Source organism: Lipotes vexillifer, unplaced genomic scaffold, assembly GCF_000442215.2.
Source record: "Lipotes vexillifer unplaced genomic scaffold, Lipotes_vexillifer_v1.1 scaffold76, whole genome shotgun sequence".
In the NCBI taxonomy this organism is placed as follows: domain Eukaryota; kingdom Metazoa; phylum Chordata; class Mammalia; order Artiodactyla; family Lipotidae; genus Lipotes; species Lipotes vexillifer.
Window position 1 is genome coordinate 568,320 of NW_006773751.1, and position 19,318 is coordinate 587,637.

Here is a 19,318-nt window from a genome sequence, read left to right on the forward strand (position 1 = left end):
CTTCTTGCAGGGAAAGCCACATACATATAATTTGAAATGGTAGCTCACACACAAAATAAGGGTGGAACAGCTGTCGGGTGGGTTCATCTGCAGCCCACTGATCTCACTGTAAACACTGAGCCAAGGGTGGCAGAGAGGATTATTTTGTTTACAGGACACTGAAGTGAAGGGCTAGGTTTGCTTAACACCCTTGATGGCAGATGCGAGAATCTGCCAAACAACTCTAATTAGTAGTTGAGAAGTAAAAGGAGGACTCATGCCAGAAAAACTCAACCCAACCCTCCCCAAACCAATTCCAGAAACTGCCCCCCCCCCCCCCCCCCCCCTTCCCCCCCCCCCCCAGACAGCCACAAAGACCCGAGCCGGTTTCCCTGTGCCATGCGGCTGCTTCCCACTGGCTATCTACCTTACGTTTGTTAGTATATATATGTCCATAGAAGTAAAAGGAGGACTCATGCCAGAAAAACTCAACCCAACCCCCCCCAAACCAATTCCAGAAACTGCCCCCCCCCCCGACCCCACATTTACTCACTCTCTCTCTTTCTCTCTCTCATACACACACTTTAAAGGCCATTAGCCTTTGGAAGCTTAAGTGCTAAACATCTATTTTTAGCGGCAGAAATTACTCTTCAGGTAACTAAAGGGAGGAGGATTACTAGGTAAAATCTATTATTTGCTATGTTTGAGGCTAAGCGGGACAGGTATTTTCCCATTTGAGTTATAAGATTTTAAACCTTTCACCAGTAAATAAGCACTCAGGTTTATTAGTCCAATCCTTGTTTTGCTCTTCCTGACAGATAAATCTTACTAAGTTCTAGTAAGACTCAATGACTGTCGCCCCTTGACAACTGACAGACTTTGATAAGAACAGAGCCGATAGCTAGATGGGTACGAAGCTGGGGATCTGGTTCTCTTTGTCTTTTCTCCTGACACGCTCACACATCATCCTGTCTCTATGGCAGTTTTCTGAGCAGTCGAAACAAGCCCACAATTAGGTGGGCAGGTGTGTGAACCCTTTCTGGAGTAGCGGTGACCGCCCTCCCTTCCAACAAAGGCTGGCAATGTACCCAAAGAGAAGGGAAGACAAGAATGATGCCGGGATAAATTCCATGACGTACCAAGAAGCCAAACGCAATGATCTTTAGGACACATTCCAGGGAGAACACCATGGTGAAGGCGATATTCAGGTACTTCAGGGCCAGTTCATAGGTACAGGGAGCAGAGTAGTACTGCCAGGAAGAGAAAAGAGGAAAGAATCAAACCCCTGAAGGTGAGAGGGTCCATGAGAGAGGCTGGCCATCTCGCGTCCCTGCCCTTGAGGGACATTCTGGTGTCATCTAGGGCTAGAGAGGAGAAGCACACATCCTATGTAGCAAAACAAAACAGAGGAAAACACAGGTCTTATCAGCAAAATGGCCAGTCTTCCTAGAGTTGAAGGTGAGAAGGGAAGAAACGTTTCCGAGTTAATTACTTTACCATTTAGTATTAAAAACCTCTTCCGACACTCTTTTAGAACCCCATGATCATCTACATCTCCTGACATTTCCACCCTTGTCTGCGTCTGATTGCCATCACCAACCTTTGCTTTCAGAGTTCCTGAACTGCTACTATATATTTCACTGCATTTTGCCCCAAAGACCCAAAGGCTGGGCTGTTGATGGAGACAAGATGAAAGAGAAATTCCACGATGGAAAAGTAGGTAACAGGGCTCCCCTGGTGGCGCAGTGGTTGAGAGTCCGCCTGCCGATGCAGGGGACGCGGGTTCGTGCCCCGGTCCGGGAAGATCCCACATGCCACGGAGCGGCTGGGCCCGTGAGCCATGGCCGCTGAGCCCGCGCATTCGGAGCCTGTGCTCCACAACGGGAGAGGCCACAGCAGTGAGAGGCCCGCATACCGCAAAAAAAAAAAAAAAAAAAAAAAAAAAGAAAAGAAAAGTAGGTAAGGAGGCAACAGACTGGTAAGCTGGAGTGTTTTCTCAGTGTCTCGGGCACACACACAAGTGTTCTGCGAGGGGACAGTTGCCGAGGCTCAGCCTGCCCGAGTACCTCCCAGCCACCACCTTCTCACCTTCATCATCAGCACGACAGTGTTCAGGGCGATCATGGCCATGATGGTGTATTCAAAGGATGGAGACACCACGAAGTGCCAGACGCGGTACTGGAAGGTGTGCCTGTTCTGGGGCATGTAGCGGGTGAGTGGTTTGGCACTGATGGCGAAGTCGATGCACGCCCTCTGCAGGAGAGTCACACTGATTAGCCAAGCTCAGATTCCCTAAACCTCGCACACTGGTGAGCTCTCTGTTAGACGGTTAGAAGAAGAGGACAGTGTGTGAGAAGAGGCTAGGGCTGGGTAAGCAGAGGTAAAAGCAGCAAAAGAAATTATCTGGACAGAGCTACAGGTGAGATGTCACCTTAAATGAACACACAGAATTGGAAGGGTTCGGTCCCATGCGGTAAGGACTTGATGGTTATTAATAATGTCCCTTTACACAGCACAAGACTTAGATATCTGGGCAGGAAGCTCACAGTCAGAAGTAAAATCTGTCTCCTTGTGCATTCCCATAGCACTTCATTTGCATTTCTCTTATAGACTCTTAACAATTTCTAGTTCAATTCCAGGATAAAAACAATGGACCCGACAATGTGCCAGAACTACACTTGTTACTACAAAAGCAGTAATAAGTTAGACAGGTTCCCTGCCCTTACAGCAAATATACATCATTGGGAGATGCAGGAAGGGAAGCAGATGTGTTAACGTTATAATGTTGGCACACGTCTTTCACCCCCACCTCCAGATGATGTGCCACATAAACGCAGGGGCTGCATCTTAAACACCCTACATCCCTCCCAGTTCTCTGTGTCTCATACCTGGGCTTTAAACAGAGCGGATACTCCACAAACATTTATTTAATGACTGGCTAATACATTTCCCCCCAATTCTCTCTCTAATTCACAACAAAATGGAGAGCATTCTGTCTTCCTCCTAACACTGCTGGTCTGAGAGTCCTTTCTAGAGCACCCCTCCACCCCGCCCGGGCCCTACACTCCAGACCCCTCGTTTCACCTCGTTCTTCTCTAGGCTGCACTCCTCCATCATCTTGTCCCCTTGCTCCTGGAAGGTGATGATGATGAGAGCCACAAAGATGTTGACGAAGAAGAAAGGAAAGACCACAAAGTAGACCACGTAAAAGATGGACATCTCCATGCGGTTGCTGCGGCTCGGGCCTCGGTCTTCCTCTGTCACATCGACAGAATGTTGCAAAACTCTGGGGACAGAACGAGAGGGCACGGATGGTGGACGGCCATCTTGGCAGCTGCTGTGAATCAAGGCTTCGTTAGCAGATGTGCCATCTACTGTATTTTCTTATCTGACTTTTTAAACTTGGTGGATCCTCTGTGAATTTGGGGCTCCACAACCAAGCTGGCGGAGGTCCAGTGACCCCCAATCCACAGCTCTTTCTAGCCCCGGTGCCATCATGCATCCAACTCCTAAACACCAGAGTGACATTACTTTATAGCTGAGGTTGTCATAAAACACCAAGAGGCTCCTGAATTTCCCTTTGGCATTTTGCTGCCACCAGAAAGTGGTGTCTTGGTTACCGCCAAGTCTCTGAAAAACTAAGCCTGCAGTTACGAGCAGCATAAAAACTGCATTCTGTTGTCTTTGACATGTGAGGTATGACCACAGAAAGCATCTCTGCGTTCTGCCACCTCATCCTTAACCCTTCACCCTCATGTCCAGGGCCAACTCGGAGGATAAATCTGTCTAAAACAGTCCTCAGGGACTCTCCTACGGTGCGGAGAGCTGTTCAAAACCCATTTGTTCTGTAGGAATCAGATGGCTCTATTCAACTCCTTGATCATGGGCTGAAACACTGTGTTTCAAATATTTCCCTGACTTCGTCAGCTCCCTCCTGATTCCTGCCTGAAGGATTTTCACTCTTCCTCTCTCCTGCCCGTCTTACCTACTCATAACCACTTACTTTCCTTGGTACAATAACAAAGGGTTAGCCTTGTTTATCTCGAATCAACTTCTCAAGGCAAACACATGGCCCTAGCCCGGCTCACAGACAAGCATGCCAAGCCAAACCCATCACTCACTGAGGCCATCCTTCCCCTGTGGAGACGGTGAAGAGGGTCAGCAGGGCCCAGATGATGTTGTCATAGTGGAATTCGTGGCGCTTCCACTCTCGGCCTTTCACCTCCATCTTGTTTTTCTCGTGATCTACATAGTTTCCTCTAAAACCAGAGCAGAAGTGAACCAGAACCTCTTCACTATAGCTCATGGAAGAGCAAAGAAATTCTAGGGACTGCGATAATGTACAGTAGTAATTATCAGCATTCAAACGCAAGCAAGAGGGGATTTTATTAAGGCAGTGTATTCTCATGGAATAAAAATGAGATTTGGTGGCCAAGAGACATGGAAGATTAAACCCTAATCCTTTCACTAGTCACCGTATAAACTTGAGCAACTTCCTTAGACTTCCTGTGCCTAGGCTTCCATACCTATAATGTGCAAATAAAACCTATCTCAAAAGGTCATTAGAAAGATTTAAAATCAAAACCTGATGCAAAATGCTATGTTCCACGTCTGACACAAAAGAGGTACTCACTCAAAATGTAGCAACTTCTTATTTTGCCTTTTTTTTCCCAAAAGAGAAACGGATTTAAGAAAGGGAGAAAGAAAAGACCTATCTGTAAAGGGTTGTGTGGACCTTGGCAGAACACACTTCAGCAGAAAGTGAGCGGTACGTGCTGGCGGCGCTTACATGCACTCCTTCTCTGTGTCCTTGGAACTGTCTGTGCAATAGAAGAACTTGCCCTTGAAAAGCTGAACTGCGATGACAGCGAAGATGAACATGAAGAGCTTATAGACAATTAATATGTTGAAGACATTTTTCAAAGAGGTGACCACACAGTCGAAGACAGCCTGTGAACAGAAAAGAAGAGCCCTGGTGTGTGAATCCCTGGAACGGCCTGTGCATTTGCATACAGCTGAGTTGGACCCACACTACCACCAGCCAGCCCGCTGAGAAGGTGCCCTAGGAGATATCACCCTAGGAAGAAGTGACACTCGTGGGATTCGGACCTGTTTTCTAAGCTGGCCATGACTGTAGGAACCTATAATTTAGGAGGGGAACACATGTTCTGAATCTGAAAGGAAACGCAAAGCAGTAGAGACCAGATGGTATCAGGCAGTGGAGGGAGTCCTTTGTGGAATCCTATTACGTGCATGCCACTTAGTGTGAAACAGAAATTTATTCCAGAAAAGGGATCCTTGAAATCATTTAGCCTGTTTTAGGTGTTAAATAGCTTATCCGTAACTTCGTCTATTTGGGGCACATTCTCAGATTTGATTTATATACTGAATATGTATTGTTTTCTCTTAGCCTTTCTAAATAGATCAGGGAGTGATAATAAACTATCATCTTTGTTCATTTTAATGATATTTTGTAATAAGTTCACACATTTACCCCAATTACATTCCACACTTCATGTAAATGTTCTCTAGTTTTAAAGCTGGCTGTGCTGGGGATGAAGATTCAACAGGTGATGTGGGAAGGGGTTAGAGCCACCCTCTCTTAGAAATGGGAGGACCAGGTGGACAGAATCAGGAACTTGCACTTCAGTTCAAGGCAGTGAATCTCCCTCTGAAGAATCCATTGTAGGCCCTAAGCCATGAAGAGTTACATGGGAATTCAACACATTTCAAACCATTTTTAGGTTATTTTCTAGGTTTGTAGGTTTAGCTCACTGGAGAGTCTAGCCCCACAGTGGCGCTGCATTTGAGCAGTTGCCTCTTCACAGCGCTGGGTGAACGCTGCTGGTTTAATTAGTTCGGCACTGCAGGGAATGTGAGTGACATGCAGCCTCGTGGAATTATCAGATCCACCTACATTTCCCTCAGGTTATGGAGCTGCAGAGCGAAGAGCCAGCCCTTCCGAATTAGCTGGAATTGACCAAGGTTGGGCCGCCTTCTTCAGCCTGTTAGCTAATCTCATCATCCTGTCCACGCTCTTCTCAGGACCCCAGCATAGCTCAGAGGAGGAGACCAGTGACCTGGGCTGCAGCTAACAACACTGGTTAGGGCCCCAGGCCTCCCGGCCATGTTTTACTGGGGGTGAGGCAGAAAGGAATGAATGTTCACAGGCACCGACCCCGGCCAGGCCCTGTGCTGGAGCCCGTCACCAGGTGGAGGGTTATAACGAACAGCGTGTGAAAGATTTCCTGATACCGTGGGAGGGGCCTGATCCAGGAGGGAAGGCAGGGCAGTGGAGGAGGACAGCGGGCACTGAGGACACTTCCTTTGGAGCATGAGTACCTCTCCTCGGGAATCCACGCAGGAGGCCAGGGCCCTGGGCTCTGAGAGGAAGCCATGTCTCAGCCAGTTAAGGGGTCTTCCAAAAAACGACTTTCCTGTGGTCTTAAGCCTTTGATCAACCTGGCTGGTTTAACACCTGTCTGCAGAGCCAGAGGGCTGAAAGGGAAGCAGTTGGGGCGGCGGTGGAGGGACTGGTGGGGAATATCAGAGGTGATGCAAACCCAATGGGAAAGAGGAACTGGGGAGCAGGGGAGTCCCTTGTTCCCTCCCTGGTGGTGGCTGGCTCTCATTCACAGGAATTCAGGAAGGAAAAACTTTTCTCCCATGAGGCTTCAGCTTCCATAACAGCAGGGGATGTGTGTGGGAGAGGCGGGTTCCACAAGCCAGCAACCTGAGGGCAGGAAGGCTCAGGGAAGGAGCTCAGGGTGGGCGAGCAGGTCAGAGGGCAGGAGAACCCAGATAATAGACCTATGAAGACACAGGTCCTGGCAACAGGGAGAACTTAGTTGTGTGAGCTCACTCCCCCATTTCTTCTCTGCTTGTGCCAAAAATGACTCTGTGTCCTTGGGCAGGTTATTGGCCTCTAAGATAGGAAGGGTCAGGGCTAGAAGATTCTTTCTTTCTCTAGAATCACGAGGAAAGAAACCAGCCCAGGTGACTCGGTCTGACCTAGTGTGCGGACCACAACACGCAGGGCTCATGCTCCTTCCATTGTGGTGTCTGACCCACCTTAAGGACACAGGAGGCTCCAGGATAGAGCCACACAGGGTTCTTCCTATGACTTCCCACAGAGGGTGGGGCAAAAGCCCTTAGAGGCAGATTTTTTAGGATATTGGTTATTTTCCTTTGAAACTCAGACCCTTAGTTCCAGCAGATGAAAAGAATCTCAGTCTCTGTGTGAGCAAAAAGAATATCCCCAGAAATAATTCTCCAAAAGCAGGCCACCTAGGCTTCTCTCTCTAGATGAAGGGGGGCTGATGGGAAGAAACTGGCGAACGTTACCTTGAGCTTGGGCAGGCGCTTGATGGTCTTTAGCGGTCTCAGCACCCGCAGCACCCGCAGGGACTTGATGGTCTTGATGTCCCGGCCCTTGTTGCTTCTGCAGGGGAGAAGCCCCGGGAAATCACAGGACAGGGGACAGTTAAAGTGACAGTCACACTACTACGTTAACAACAACAGGGAGAAGGGGGAAAGAGGTGGGCAAGAGCCCTGAAACTGGGTCAGAGTAGACCCCAAACAACACTCTCTGGGAAAATTTTCCAATCTCTCCCCAGTGTGCACACACTCATATGCACGCACCCTCATGCATACTCACAAAGAGCAAGACACAGGCACACCACAGAGGCACCCGTGCACACACGTTAATCAACACTTCCTACCCCTAACAGCCGGAGCAATGCTGCGCATGACCACACACTGACCAAATGGAAATGGAGGATCAATCGACTAGGGAACATGACCGTAGCCCATCGTGGACCGGCATGGTGCCTTAGCCTGAGGAGTCTTCAGTAGAAGGCTCTCAAATAGCATGTGCTGAATTGAATAGGGAGCCATGGTTGAGAGCAAGTCTCCTCAGCGGACTCAACCCAGTCCTTCCTTCAGCTCTAGGTCTGTCACCTCTGCACAGTTCATGAGTTCAGGGGACAGCAGGGTAAGGAAGGCTGGTGGGGACATGACACCCGTGCTGTGCTGGGCTGCTGGCTCCAGAGAGAGCATGTCATGCAGGCTTCTAGCCAGGACTTTGGCTCACACCCCGATTATCTCTGTGCGAGTGGCTCTTCCAGCAGTCCCTTCCCATTTCCAGCCCTCTGCACCTAGCACAAGCTGCAGAGAGCCTGCAGTTGGAGGAGGCCCAAACTGCAGCCCCCCCCCCCACCTTTATCCTTGCCCTACAGCTGATGACCCTCCCTCTTCAGCCTCTCGGAAATGTTTGCTCCTAGTAGACAAAATACATCTTTCTATTTTTAGGAAGGAAATGAATAAATCAACCTGCATTTCTCTCTCCACCCTGCCCATCCCTTGAGATCTTTGCATTCGAGTCAAACAACTGCAATCTGTAAAACATGCAGATGGTAGAAAATGAGACTCTATAAATAGTGAGCTCAGGTTCTGGTCCTTTCCTCACGTTGGCCCAGATCACCGTGACACCAACTATCGGAGGAAATGGGATCCATCTAGAACATCAGATGGGAACTACAAGGCTTCTGCCTGCTTTTCACCCTGTCCTTCCTGCCATACCCATCCTCCAAACAGGGAGATGAAAGGCCATCCATTCCTTCATACAAGGCAAGGTAGGAAGACATTTAATGGAATGCTGATTGCCTAGAATGTGAATTTTGAGACCCTCTTAAATGGTTACAATCCATGATCTATAAGTTGCTTTTACTCAGTTCTAGATCTGAATATAGATAACCCAAAAGTATCACACTGATATCAATGGCCTCTTGCATCCATGGGCTTTGTATATTTTTTATAAACTCTTTTACTTTAGTAGGTTCGTCTATCTACCTTTCTAAAAAGGCAACATAGAGGCCGAATACATATCCAAACCAATAAGAATGATCATTTCCCAAGAAGGCTTGGTGACTCCTAGTTTTTGTTCTCTTGGATATCCATGAAAACACACCGCTCACATGAACTCACCACTCCTTCCTTAGTGAGCCAGTTCCATCCCTCTCAACCATACTTTCTCCCTCCTCCAACCCACTCCCCATAGTTTTGTACTTCAAAGAAAACTGAAGAAAAAAATATTTACCCCAAGGCATTCCTATGGAGGATCCAAGCAGAAAGCAGCGAAAAAAAAAAGAAAAAAAAAAAAAAAAAAAAAAAAAAAAAGGAGAAGAGGTAATGGAGAGAAGGGAGATAAGTCAGTAAATTCAGGGGGAAATTGGAGATGCCCAGACCCTAGAGATCCCGCTTACAGCCTTGGCGCTTGCAGAGTCCGCACGCTCTGTGAAGGAAAGGAAGAGCCAGCACACCATCGCTCCACACCCGCCTCTCCACCCTGAAGAGGCAAAGGACCTCTGCAAGCGTTAGGGACGCTGCCTCGAACTATATGGCATTCCCCATGTGTACTTTATTCCACGGAGCATCGCTGAATTGGAGTTTTCTAAATGTAGTCTTTCACTTCCACTTCCTTAGTAGCCTTCAGACAAACTCCTTCTGTTTCCAGTGAATTTATAAGAAGCCAGGCTAGAGGAAAAAAGGCCTGATCTGGGCCAGAAACTATGTCTTGGAAAAGGAGTTTCAAGACATAGTGGCATACTTATGCTTATGAAGGAGTTCATTTGAAGACACAATGTCCAGGAGAGGGCTACTCTGACATCTCTCTAAAGCACAGATGGGCCATACCATAAAACCACCTTGAAATACGGGGGAAGGCATTGTCTATCAAGATCCTGATGTCACATAAAGGGATGCCTTTTGATACATTAAATGACCACCTGTCCGTTGTGAGCTATTTACCGTGTAGCTTGCAGACAAGTCATCCCAGTTCTATTGGTGAGGCTTAAAAATGAAAAAAATAAAGATGGAGAGCAGAGACATGAAACATTTGAGATAGAAATAATAAAAGCTAACTTTCTGAATATTTATTCTCGGCCAGACTCTGTTAAGCACTTTTAGCGCAACTCTTTATTCGGATATCCTAATAACTTTCGGACAAAGGTATTATTATCTCCATTTCACAGATGAGACGCCGAGAGGTTGAGTGCCCAGCAGTGGCAGGGCAAGCTGGGATTTGAACCCAAGTCTATATGATGCTCAGAGCTCTTGCTCTGCACCATTAAGCTTCTACGCCAGCAAGTTTTTGGTTCTAGGCTCTGTCAAACAGCTTACCAAATTCTAGAGCTGGAACGGATCCTTGAAATCCACTTAGCTGCAAACAGAACTGCAGCCCGTGGAAGGTGTGCCTTGCATAAGATGTCAGTCAGTGAGCCCCAGTGCCACGGGTGAACAGCCAGCTGCTATGAGGAAGTGCCTAAAATTCAGCCTTTGCTTCTTGGTTGACAGCTGGCTGTGAAGGGTACTTTTCCTTCCTTTCTTTTAATTCTTACCACAAACCTATGTTACACCACCATATACCACAAGCAAAGACTTCCAATGACCATTTTATTCAGTGAATGATCCCACATTCAAAATTATATTAATTTTCACTGTAAATGCCAAATGAATGGTGATTTGAGAATTAAACCCAAGGGCCTTACAAACCTTAAACACCTCATGTGATAATCTCCAAATGCTCAGAAGGCAGAGGAAATATCTTCCCCTGAGTTATCACAGTGTCTTCTCATGCATGAGACTGGGCACGTGGTAGGTCAGCCAAACGTACCTTTATCCATTCATATAACAGCACTGATGGAGTCCTTAATAAATGTCTGGCACTACTCTAAGTACTGACTACACGGTTGTGAACAAAACAAATGAGGTCCCTTCCTAATCTAGGAGGGAAGACAGGCCTTAAATAAACAAGCAAACAAATGAAGGTATAATTGCAAGCTAAATGCTTGGGAAAGATGGAATCATTTGACTGAAAATTTTGCCGGAACAACTACATAGGTCACCATCTTTTCCCCAGGCTACATTCATCTTTAGCAAAAGCTCAGGGAGAATCTTCCAAATCCTTGAAATGAGAGAACAACGTGGTCCAGGCTTTCACCTTCCATTAGCCTAGGTCCTTAACACCAAGACCCTTATATCCAGTAGACTCTAAATGGGTTCATACTCACAGATGCCCATCGTATGGAAGGAAAGTTCAATAATTTTTTCTCCTCATACACACCCAGATAAAGGACAGAATTTGCTCTCTACAATTAATTTTGTCCCAGGATCCTAGTAAAATGTCACGCTATGGAACAAAGGGGATCTCTGACGTGTGTGTGTGTGTGTGTGTGTGTGTGTGTGTGTGTGTGTGTCCCTTGGTTTGGGAAGTGGAATGCTTTGATGGTACACTCTGATCTTAACAGCTGACTGTGGTTGCCAAAGTACTGAGCTATTAGTCCCATTCTGACTCCTACAGAGTTGAGCCAAGGATAGTAATCAGACACAGGCCAAAAGCAAAATAAAGATTAGTCATTGCTCTGCACATCTTTCAAACAGGTCTGCAGAAGAGCTACTGAAAAGCTAGGATTTTGAGTGGCTGCAAAAAAGCATGCTTGGGTTCTCAGTTTTGTTAACATACATTCAGTAGGAACTTGAAAACTGTCATTTGAAATGAAAGGAATACTGGCTAACAAAGCCACAGGGTCAGGAAAAGCATCAACAACGTAGTCCCCATTAATTAAAATATAGCATAAATTTACACATGGGCTAGGCTAAACTACCTCTCCCAAATCCCTGCATACAAGAGAGTCATTTAAGCCATTATCCAAGTCAACAAGATTGCAAGGGAGAGGTTTTATCAAACCAGGAGAACAGACTCTTCAAATACATCAATTGCGGCATACTGTTTAAGAAAAAATTCATGAGCTTTCTACAGATCATTTAAATATAATCATTTGATAACACTTAGCTACGCTTTGCTACTAACTGTATAAGCAGAATTTCTTTTACACTGCCTGGCTAACTGGTGAAATTTTATCGGTTTAAAATTGACTCTAGAAGTTTTAGCCACAGCAATCAGAGAAGAAAAAGAAATAAAAGGAATCCAAATCGGAAAAGAAGAAGTAAAGCTGTCACTGTTTGCAGATGACATGAAACTATACATAGAGAATCCTAAAGATGCCACCAGAAAACTACTAGAGCTAATCAATGAATTTGGTAAAGTAGCAGGATACAAAAGTAATGCACAGAAATCTCTGGCATTCCTATACACTAATGATGAAAAATACGAAAGAGAAATTAAGGAAACACTCCCATTTACCACTGCAACAAAAAGAATAAAATACCTAGGAATAAACCTACCTAAGGAGACAAAAGAACTGTATGCAGAAAACTATAAGACACTGATGAAAGAAATTAAAGAAGATACAAGCAGATGGAGAGATATACCATGTTCTTGGATTGGAAGAATCAACATTGCGAAAATGACTATACTACCCAAAGCAATCTACAGATTCAATGCAATCCCTATCAAACTACCACTGGCATTTTTCACAGAACTAGAACAAAAAATTTCACAATTTGTATGGAAACACAAAAGACCCCGAATAGCCAAAGCAATCTTGAGAACAAAAAATGGAGCTGGAGGAATCAGGCTGCCTGACTTCAGACTATACTACAAAGCTACAGTAATCAAGACAGTATGGTACTGGCACAAAAACAGAAAGATAGATCAATGGAATAGGATAGAAAGCCCAGAGATAAACCCACGCACATATGGTCACCTTATCTTTGATAAAGGTGGCAGGAATATACAGTGGAGAAAGGACAGCCTCTTCAATAAGTGGTGCTGGGAAAACTGGACAGGTACATGTAAAAGTATGAGATTAGATCACTCCCTAACACCATACACAAAAATAAGCGCAAAATGGATCAAAGACCTAAATGTAAGGCCGGACACTATCAAACTCTTAGAGGAAAACATAGGCAGAAGACTCTATGACATAAACCACAGCAAGATCCTTTTTGACCCACCTCCTAGAGAAATGGAAATAAAAACAAAAATAAACAAAGGGGACCTAATGAAACTTCAAAGCTTTTGCACAGCAAAGGAAACCATAGACAAGACCAAAAGACAACCCTCAGAACGGGAGAAAATATTTGCAACTGAAGCAACTGACAAAGAATTAATCTCCAAAATTTACAAGCAGATCATGCAGCTCAATACCAAGAAAACAAACAACCCAATCCAAAAATGGGCAGAAGACCTAAACAGACATTTCTCCAAAGAAGATACACAGACTGCCAACAAACACATGAAAGGATGCTCAACATCACTAATCATTAGAGAAATGCAAATCAAAACTACAATGAGGTATCATCTCACACCAGTCAGAATGGCCATCATCAAAAAATCTAGAAACAATAAATGCTGGAGAGGGTGTGGAGAAAAGGAAACCCTCTTGCACCGTTGGTGGGAATGTAAATTGATACAGCCACTATGGATACAGCCACTATGGAGGTTCCTTAAGAAACTCAAAATAGAAGCACCATATGACACAGCAAGCCCGCTACTGGGCATAAAACCTGAGAAAACCACAATTCAAAAAGAGTCATGTACCACAATGTTCATTCCAGCTCTATTTACAACAGCCAGGACATGGAAGCAACCTAAGTGTCCATCGACAGATGAACGCATAAAGATGATGTGGCACATATATACAGTGGAATATTACTCAGCCCTAAAAAGAAACACAATTGAGTTATTTGTAGTGAGGTCGATGGACCCAGAGACTGTCAAACAGAGTGAAGCAAGTCAGAAAGAGAAAAATAAACACCATATGCTAACACATATATATGGAAACTAAAAAAAAGAAAAAAATGGTTCTGAAGAACGTAGGGGCAGGACAGGAATAAAGACACAGACCTACTAGAGAATGGACCTGAGGACACGAGGAGAGGGAAGGGTAAACTGGGACAAAGTGAGAGCGTGCCATGGACTTATATACACTACCAAACGTAAAATAGATAGCTAGTGGTAAGAAGCTGCATAGCACAGGGAGATCAGCTCAGCGCTTTGTGACCACCTAGAGGAGTGGGATAGGGAGGGTGGGAGGGAGGGAGACGCAAGAGGGAAGAGATATGGGAACATATGTATATGTATAACTGATTCACTTTGTCATAAAGCAGAAACTAACACACCATTATAAAGCAATTATACTCCAATAAACATGTAAAAAAAAAAAAGAACAACCATGCATGCTGGGGCTTAAAGACAAGAACAGGTAGACTGGGAACTTCTGTCTTTCTTTCAGACACTTCCTCCGTGTGGCTGCCACTACGACCTTCCTTTTTCCCTCCCAAACCCTGTTTGCAAGGCAGCTAGGGTGTAAAATACAGCAGTGGGAATCCCAAGAGTCCATGGACATTAATCATCTTCAGTGTCCCTGCGGGGGTCCAAAGTCAGATAAAGTCACTCTTGAGGTGACTCTTAAGGCTGGAGTCTCAAGCAATGACATCCTTCTATCTGCTCACAGCTGGAAATTTCTAATTGCAGCTCAGCTGGCACCCTAAATCCACAGTTAATGGGCTACCTGACGGCTAAATTTAATTTTAATCCTTCATTCTCTTCCACAGAGCAGTGGAACTGGATGAACTGTCTGGCTCAGTGGTAAATGGGTCTTCTTTGAATGGAGCAGGACTCCGTCAACCCTTTTTCCCCCCTACAAGATTAATGAGTAGTCACAGCTTCCTGTGGGAGACACCCCTCTCACTTTCAAAAGAATGGGGGCTGTCGAGAAAGAAGCCCCAAGGCAAAACTTGAGGTTTGAGGGGACCGCCTCAGACACAGGCAGACAGCAAAGGACAGGAGAAAGGGTCAGGTGGGTGTAAGGTGAAATATCACTTCTATTATTACCAAGCTCCGCTGAGTGTGAGCACGTGCCAGCATTTCAGTTCTAAGTAGTCACTCCTTTCTCGTGTATGCACACTCCCAGCTTCACAAACACAAAGCCTCAAATGCAAAACCAGAACCAGAGAACCATTTCCAAGTCTAAAATTGTCTGTGCTTGTGTATTTCGTTGAATGAATTCAGAACCAGCTCTGCTGCTGTGGCTGGTTCTGAATGCGTTCAAAAGACCTTATCCATCTTAGAGACTAGGGCAGACTGTCAAGTGTCAGGAAAGTGACATACTTCAACGAAAAGAATGTACTAAAAGCTAACGTGGGAATTCCGGTTCCTTCTGGCATCAAGAGGTGATTGACTCATGTTTTTCTTTTCTGGCTAAGGACTGAATAATGAAAGGCCAAGTGAGGCTGTGATCCAGATTCCCCTGCGCGCCAGGGAGCCCTGACCTTACCTCGTGCCCTGCTATGATGGAAAACGGTAACGGGAAGCTTTGGCGTCAGCTGCCTGAGAGCCTGCATGACTCTGACTGATGTACACAGCCATGCCGGGGAGGAGGTGGGAGCTGAATTGCTAGTTATTTTTCTTTTAAACTGTTTGTGTTGAGAAGCCATCATAAGCCGCGAATTTACTATTTAGAATCCAACCCAGGACAGCTCATCTGCTGCTTGACTTGAGCTGGTCAAGTAACATGTTGTGGAGCAATAGGAATGAAGAGGAGGGAGGGGCCTGGGCTGGAGCGCAGGATCACACACTTCCCATCCTCCCCTGCGGTCCCTACTGAGGTGCTGGCCTGGCCCCGCCCACCTGCCTGCCAGAAGCCCTTCACTAAACACGGAAGACAGGAAGCCTGAGGGTCAGACAGCATCGCCATCAATGGGCAGGATCCCATAAGGTTCACGTACTCAACCTGCACAGTGGACACATGACCCCCCCCCCCTACAAGGCAGCCGACTCTGGGGGGTGCCCCAAAGTGAGGGGGTGTGTCCAATGTGCAGATACCCAGAAATGCCAAGGCTGGAACCATCCCTGCTTTCCCACCCAGCAGACCGGGAAGCAGAAGTGATGGCAACAGGGTGTGAGAAAAGGGGGAAAAGCAGTTTCTGGTCTTTCAGTGGACAATAATTATCAAAGAGAAGAATCCCTGTTTTTCAACTAGAAAAAGATAAAAGAGAAAGGTTTCACAGGCCCAGTCACTCACCAGACTTTTCTTGAAACCACAGAGAGGAAAAAGGCACCGTCAGGATATTTATAGTTGGCAAACACTCCATGTCCCCACGTGGCCCAGAAAGTGGGGTGTTGTGAGGGCAGCGGGATGAGGGAGAGCTGTAGCCAACCTCTGTCAAAACTTTGCCCCCTCTACACAGGTATCGGGCTTATGGAGGGAGACTTGAGTGTTCTTATAAATGCTTTATAATGTAAAAGTGGACTCAGAAGAACAGGAAGGGTGCATTTATTTTCTTATCCCTTGCTATGCCCACACTCAGAAAATAAACCCCCTTCCCCTCCTCCTCAAAAGTCAATACAGTGCCCACATGGAATCTGTCGAGTTTACATTATAAAGAATCCCTTCACTTCACATATGCAGCTATAAAGAAGAGAGATCCCCTTTCAGCCAATACAAAACAACATACATGCTCCTAGAAAATATACATGATGGCAGGTGCAGACCGCTGCAGTAGAAGGGCTCAGCTTTCTCTGAGAATTCAGCTAGAGGCCATTTTCTCCCCTTGGTTGGGGTCTTGCTCCTGGGACTTGGGCTGGGTCCTCAGAAGGCTCTGGCTGCCAGTGGTGGGAGAGATACCAAGTCACTTCTGATTTCTGAGGAGCCACGGAAAGGTATCACCATGACAATCACCATCAGTTCTGCTCAAATTGAGCAATAACCTTTGCAGAAGCCTCAGTAAAGCAAGGTTCAATTTCAAGGAGAGAGAGAGAGATAGGGCAGGCGTAAGGTTATGGGAATGGTGGACATTCTTAGGGGCAAAAATATGGGATATGACAATGAAAGTTGTACCCACAGGGAGGGAGGTCCTTGACGGGCCTACAGAAAAACTCACACGTGGTTCTCCTGGCCTGAGCCCCTTGACCACAGCCCCGCAGGGGGACATAGGCCTTATTCCGATGTCAACCCGTTTCAGGTCAGGCCCTTGCTTTGCTGGCAGGGGAAACCCTGGCTAACCCTACCAAAGTGATGGGAGAGCTGAATTCTCTGTGCCCTTAATGAGGAAAGGGAGAGAACAGAGTTAGAAAGCATGAGCATAGGAGCAAGAGAAAGCCTTACCTGGACCTCAGCAAACGTGACGAAGGCCAGAGGAGGAGGGGTGTGAGCCTGTCCCATAAGCAGGAGAAAGGGGAGAGGAAATGAGGAAATGTGCATGGCAAGCTTAGAAGGATGCTAACAAAAGAGAGAGTGTGGATGAAGGATGAGCAAGTACCATTTACATTTTGGAGAGAAATGAATAAAAAGTTCAAGAAGTGAAACCACTAAAAGCAAGCAATGGGGCTTCCCTGGTGGCGCAGTGGTTGAGAGTCCGCCTGCCGGTGCAGGGGACGCGGGTCCGTGCCCCGGTCCGGGAGGATCCCACATGCCGCGGAGCGGCTGGGCCCGTGAGCCATGGCCGCTGGGCCTGCGCGTCCGGAGCCTGCGCTCCGCAGCGGGAGAGGCCACAGCAGTGAGAGGACCGCGTACCGCTAAAAAGAGCAAGCAGTGGATCATAACGCTCAATCCATCACAATACATGTGGACCCCAGAACCAGGGGATTTCTGGGGTACCCTGCACTGTACCTGGTCTGAGGACCAAGAGAGAGGCTTCGGCTCCGGGGCTGTTAAGGCCTTCCCCCGCCACAAACACCAAAGCTACCACTGCCACGTTTCAAAGGGCACAAGGAAAGAACAAGGCAGATGACAACCCTCCAGCCCGTCGTCACTGCTCTGGATCTGAGGAGACACAGCTGGACTGTGGACATGGGGCAGGTGTGCAGAGGCTTCCTTTAACACACACCTCCTCCCCACCGGCACCAACACAGGCCAGGTGTGTGTGCACAACAACCAAGTCTTGGAAACCAGCCTGTGTTCAACTTTTTGTGTACGTTATGCCTCAACACACATTTTGCTCCATATTCGGACTTCATGACGTGATGGAGAATGGAAGCATAAGGAAGGGAATTCACGTTTACTGATCGCTCACACTGGGCAAGGCTCTGGGCTAAGCCCTTGACACACATTATTTTGTCTCCATGTCAGAGATGGGAAACGGAGGTTAAGAGGGTCAATACTTTGCTACGTTGCTCTAGGCCATGAAACTGGTAAGCGGAGGGGCTGGGCCTTCCTGACTCCACAGCCCACCCGCTTCCTCCCACTCTGCCCTGTGACCCCAGTGAACTCCGTTCTTCCTCAGGATGAGGCGGTTCCTTTCCTATGTGCTCCTCTCTCCTTGTCCTTTATTTCTTCAGAGAGAGACAACGTATTTTACTGAGATCCAAGTAAGGAAGAGCAACATGGTGAACAATGTACACAAATGAGGTGGTGAAAGGAGAAGGGAGCTTGACTTTAAAACCTCAGGGGTAAGATTTATCTCTAACACGAAAAGGTGGACCTCCTTAGGAGGAAGGCAGACTTTGGTGCTTCTCTCCTTGAAGGAGCAGGAGGAGGAGCTGGGAGTCCCCTTATTAGAGCCAGAGTTGCCTTTATTTTTATCTCTGCTATGAGAGTCCATACAGGGACCAGATGCTTGGAAAAATGTCACCCTTTTGTGAAATCTCCTTGGGAACAGTTCAGAAACGTCTGATAGGAGGTTTCCTTGTGAGGGGCACAGGTGACTCCACGTGACTCTAATGGGGTAAATACACTGGTGCACGTAAGGACAAAGGACACTGGAATTGTCCTGACTGCCAGCTCAGGGTCACAAGTCACATTCAGCCTGGTTCTCCTTTGGAGGGTCCCCCATGGCTGGGGCAGCAATGGACAGTCTTCTTCCAGGTTCTGGAAGGTCTCAAATTCTTAGCACAGCTGGGGACCTTTCATCTCTCCTCCCACTCTTGGCCACCTGAGGAACATTCCTTCTTAACTCTTAGCCCATTTCTTTCTCTGCCAGATGGATAGGGACGGAAGCTGACAGTGTCTGGGGAGAAGGTGGGACAGATGATCCCTATTTGACCACTTGGGTCTGGGAAGGTCAAGCCTATGGAGGTGTTTTGCTCCTTCCCTTTTGTAGCTGTCGTCAATGACAGAAGCTCCCAAATGCTTTCCTTGTGCCCCATCACACAGTGTAGCTCGTCTTGCCTAGAAGACCCGGCTTTCTCTTGTACTCAGAAGGCTGGAGGGCATTCTACTGTGCCATCCGGCAAAGGGTGAAGCTGCTCCGACACTGGAACAAGGTACGGACAGAGCCCAGATGGCTGTCATTCATCTTCTGGGGCCCTCTACGCACTAGCTTGGGGAAAACGCTCTGACAATATGCCTACTTCCTAGCTACACCCTGGAGGGCTAGGAAAGCCCTTCCCTGGATCAGTGTTCAGAAAAAAAAAAAAAAAAAAAAAAAAAAAAAAAAA

At 46.8% G+C, this 19,318-nt stretch overlaps 1 protein-coding gene across 3 annotated transcripts in view; it reads right to left on the reverse strand.

Moving 5' to 3' along the window:
- Positions 1-19,318, reverse strand: part of CACNA1E (calcium voltage-gated channel subunit alpha1 E) — a 302,886-nt gene that overhangs the window by 38,042 nt on the left and 245,526 nt on the right. For all 3 annotated transcript variants that reach the window (XM_007448509.1, XM_007448508.1, XM_007448507.1), the window contains 7 exons: positions 9,077-9,088; positions 7,324-7,420; positions 4,769-4,929; positions 4,101-4,238; positions 3,064-3,265; positions 2,068-2,232; positions 1,119-1,229 (listed from right to left, as the gene is read on the reverse strand). In XM_007448509.1, coding sequence (XP_007448571.1) covers positions 1,119-1,229; positions 2,068-2,232; positions 3,064-3,265; positions 4,101-4,238; positions 4,769-4,929; positions 7,324-7,420; positions 9,077-9,088 — 886 coding nt within the window. The remainder of the gene's footprint in view (positions 1-1,118; positions 1,230-2,067; positions 2,233-3,063; positions 3,266-4,100; positions 4,239-4,768; positions 4,930-7,323; positions 7,421-9,076; positions 9,089-19,318) is intronic.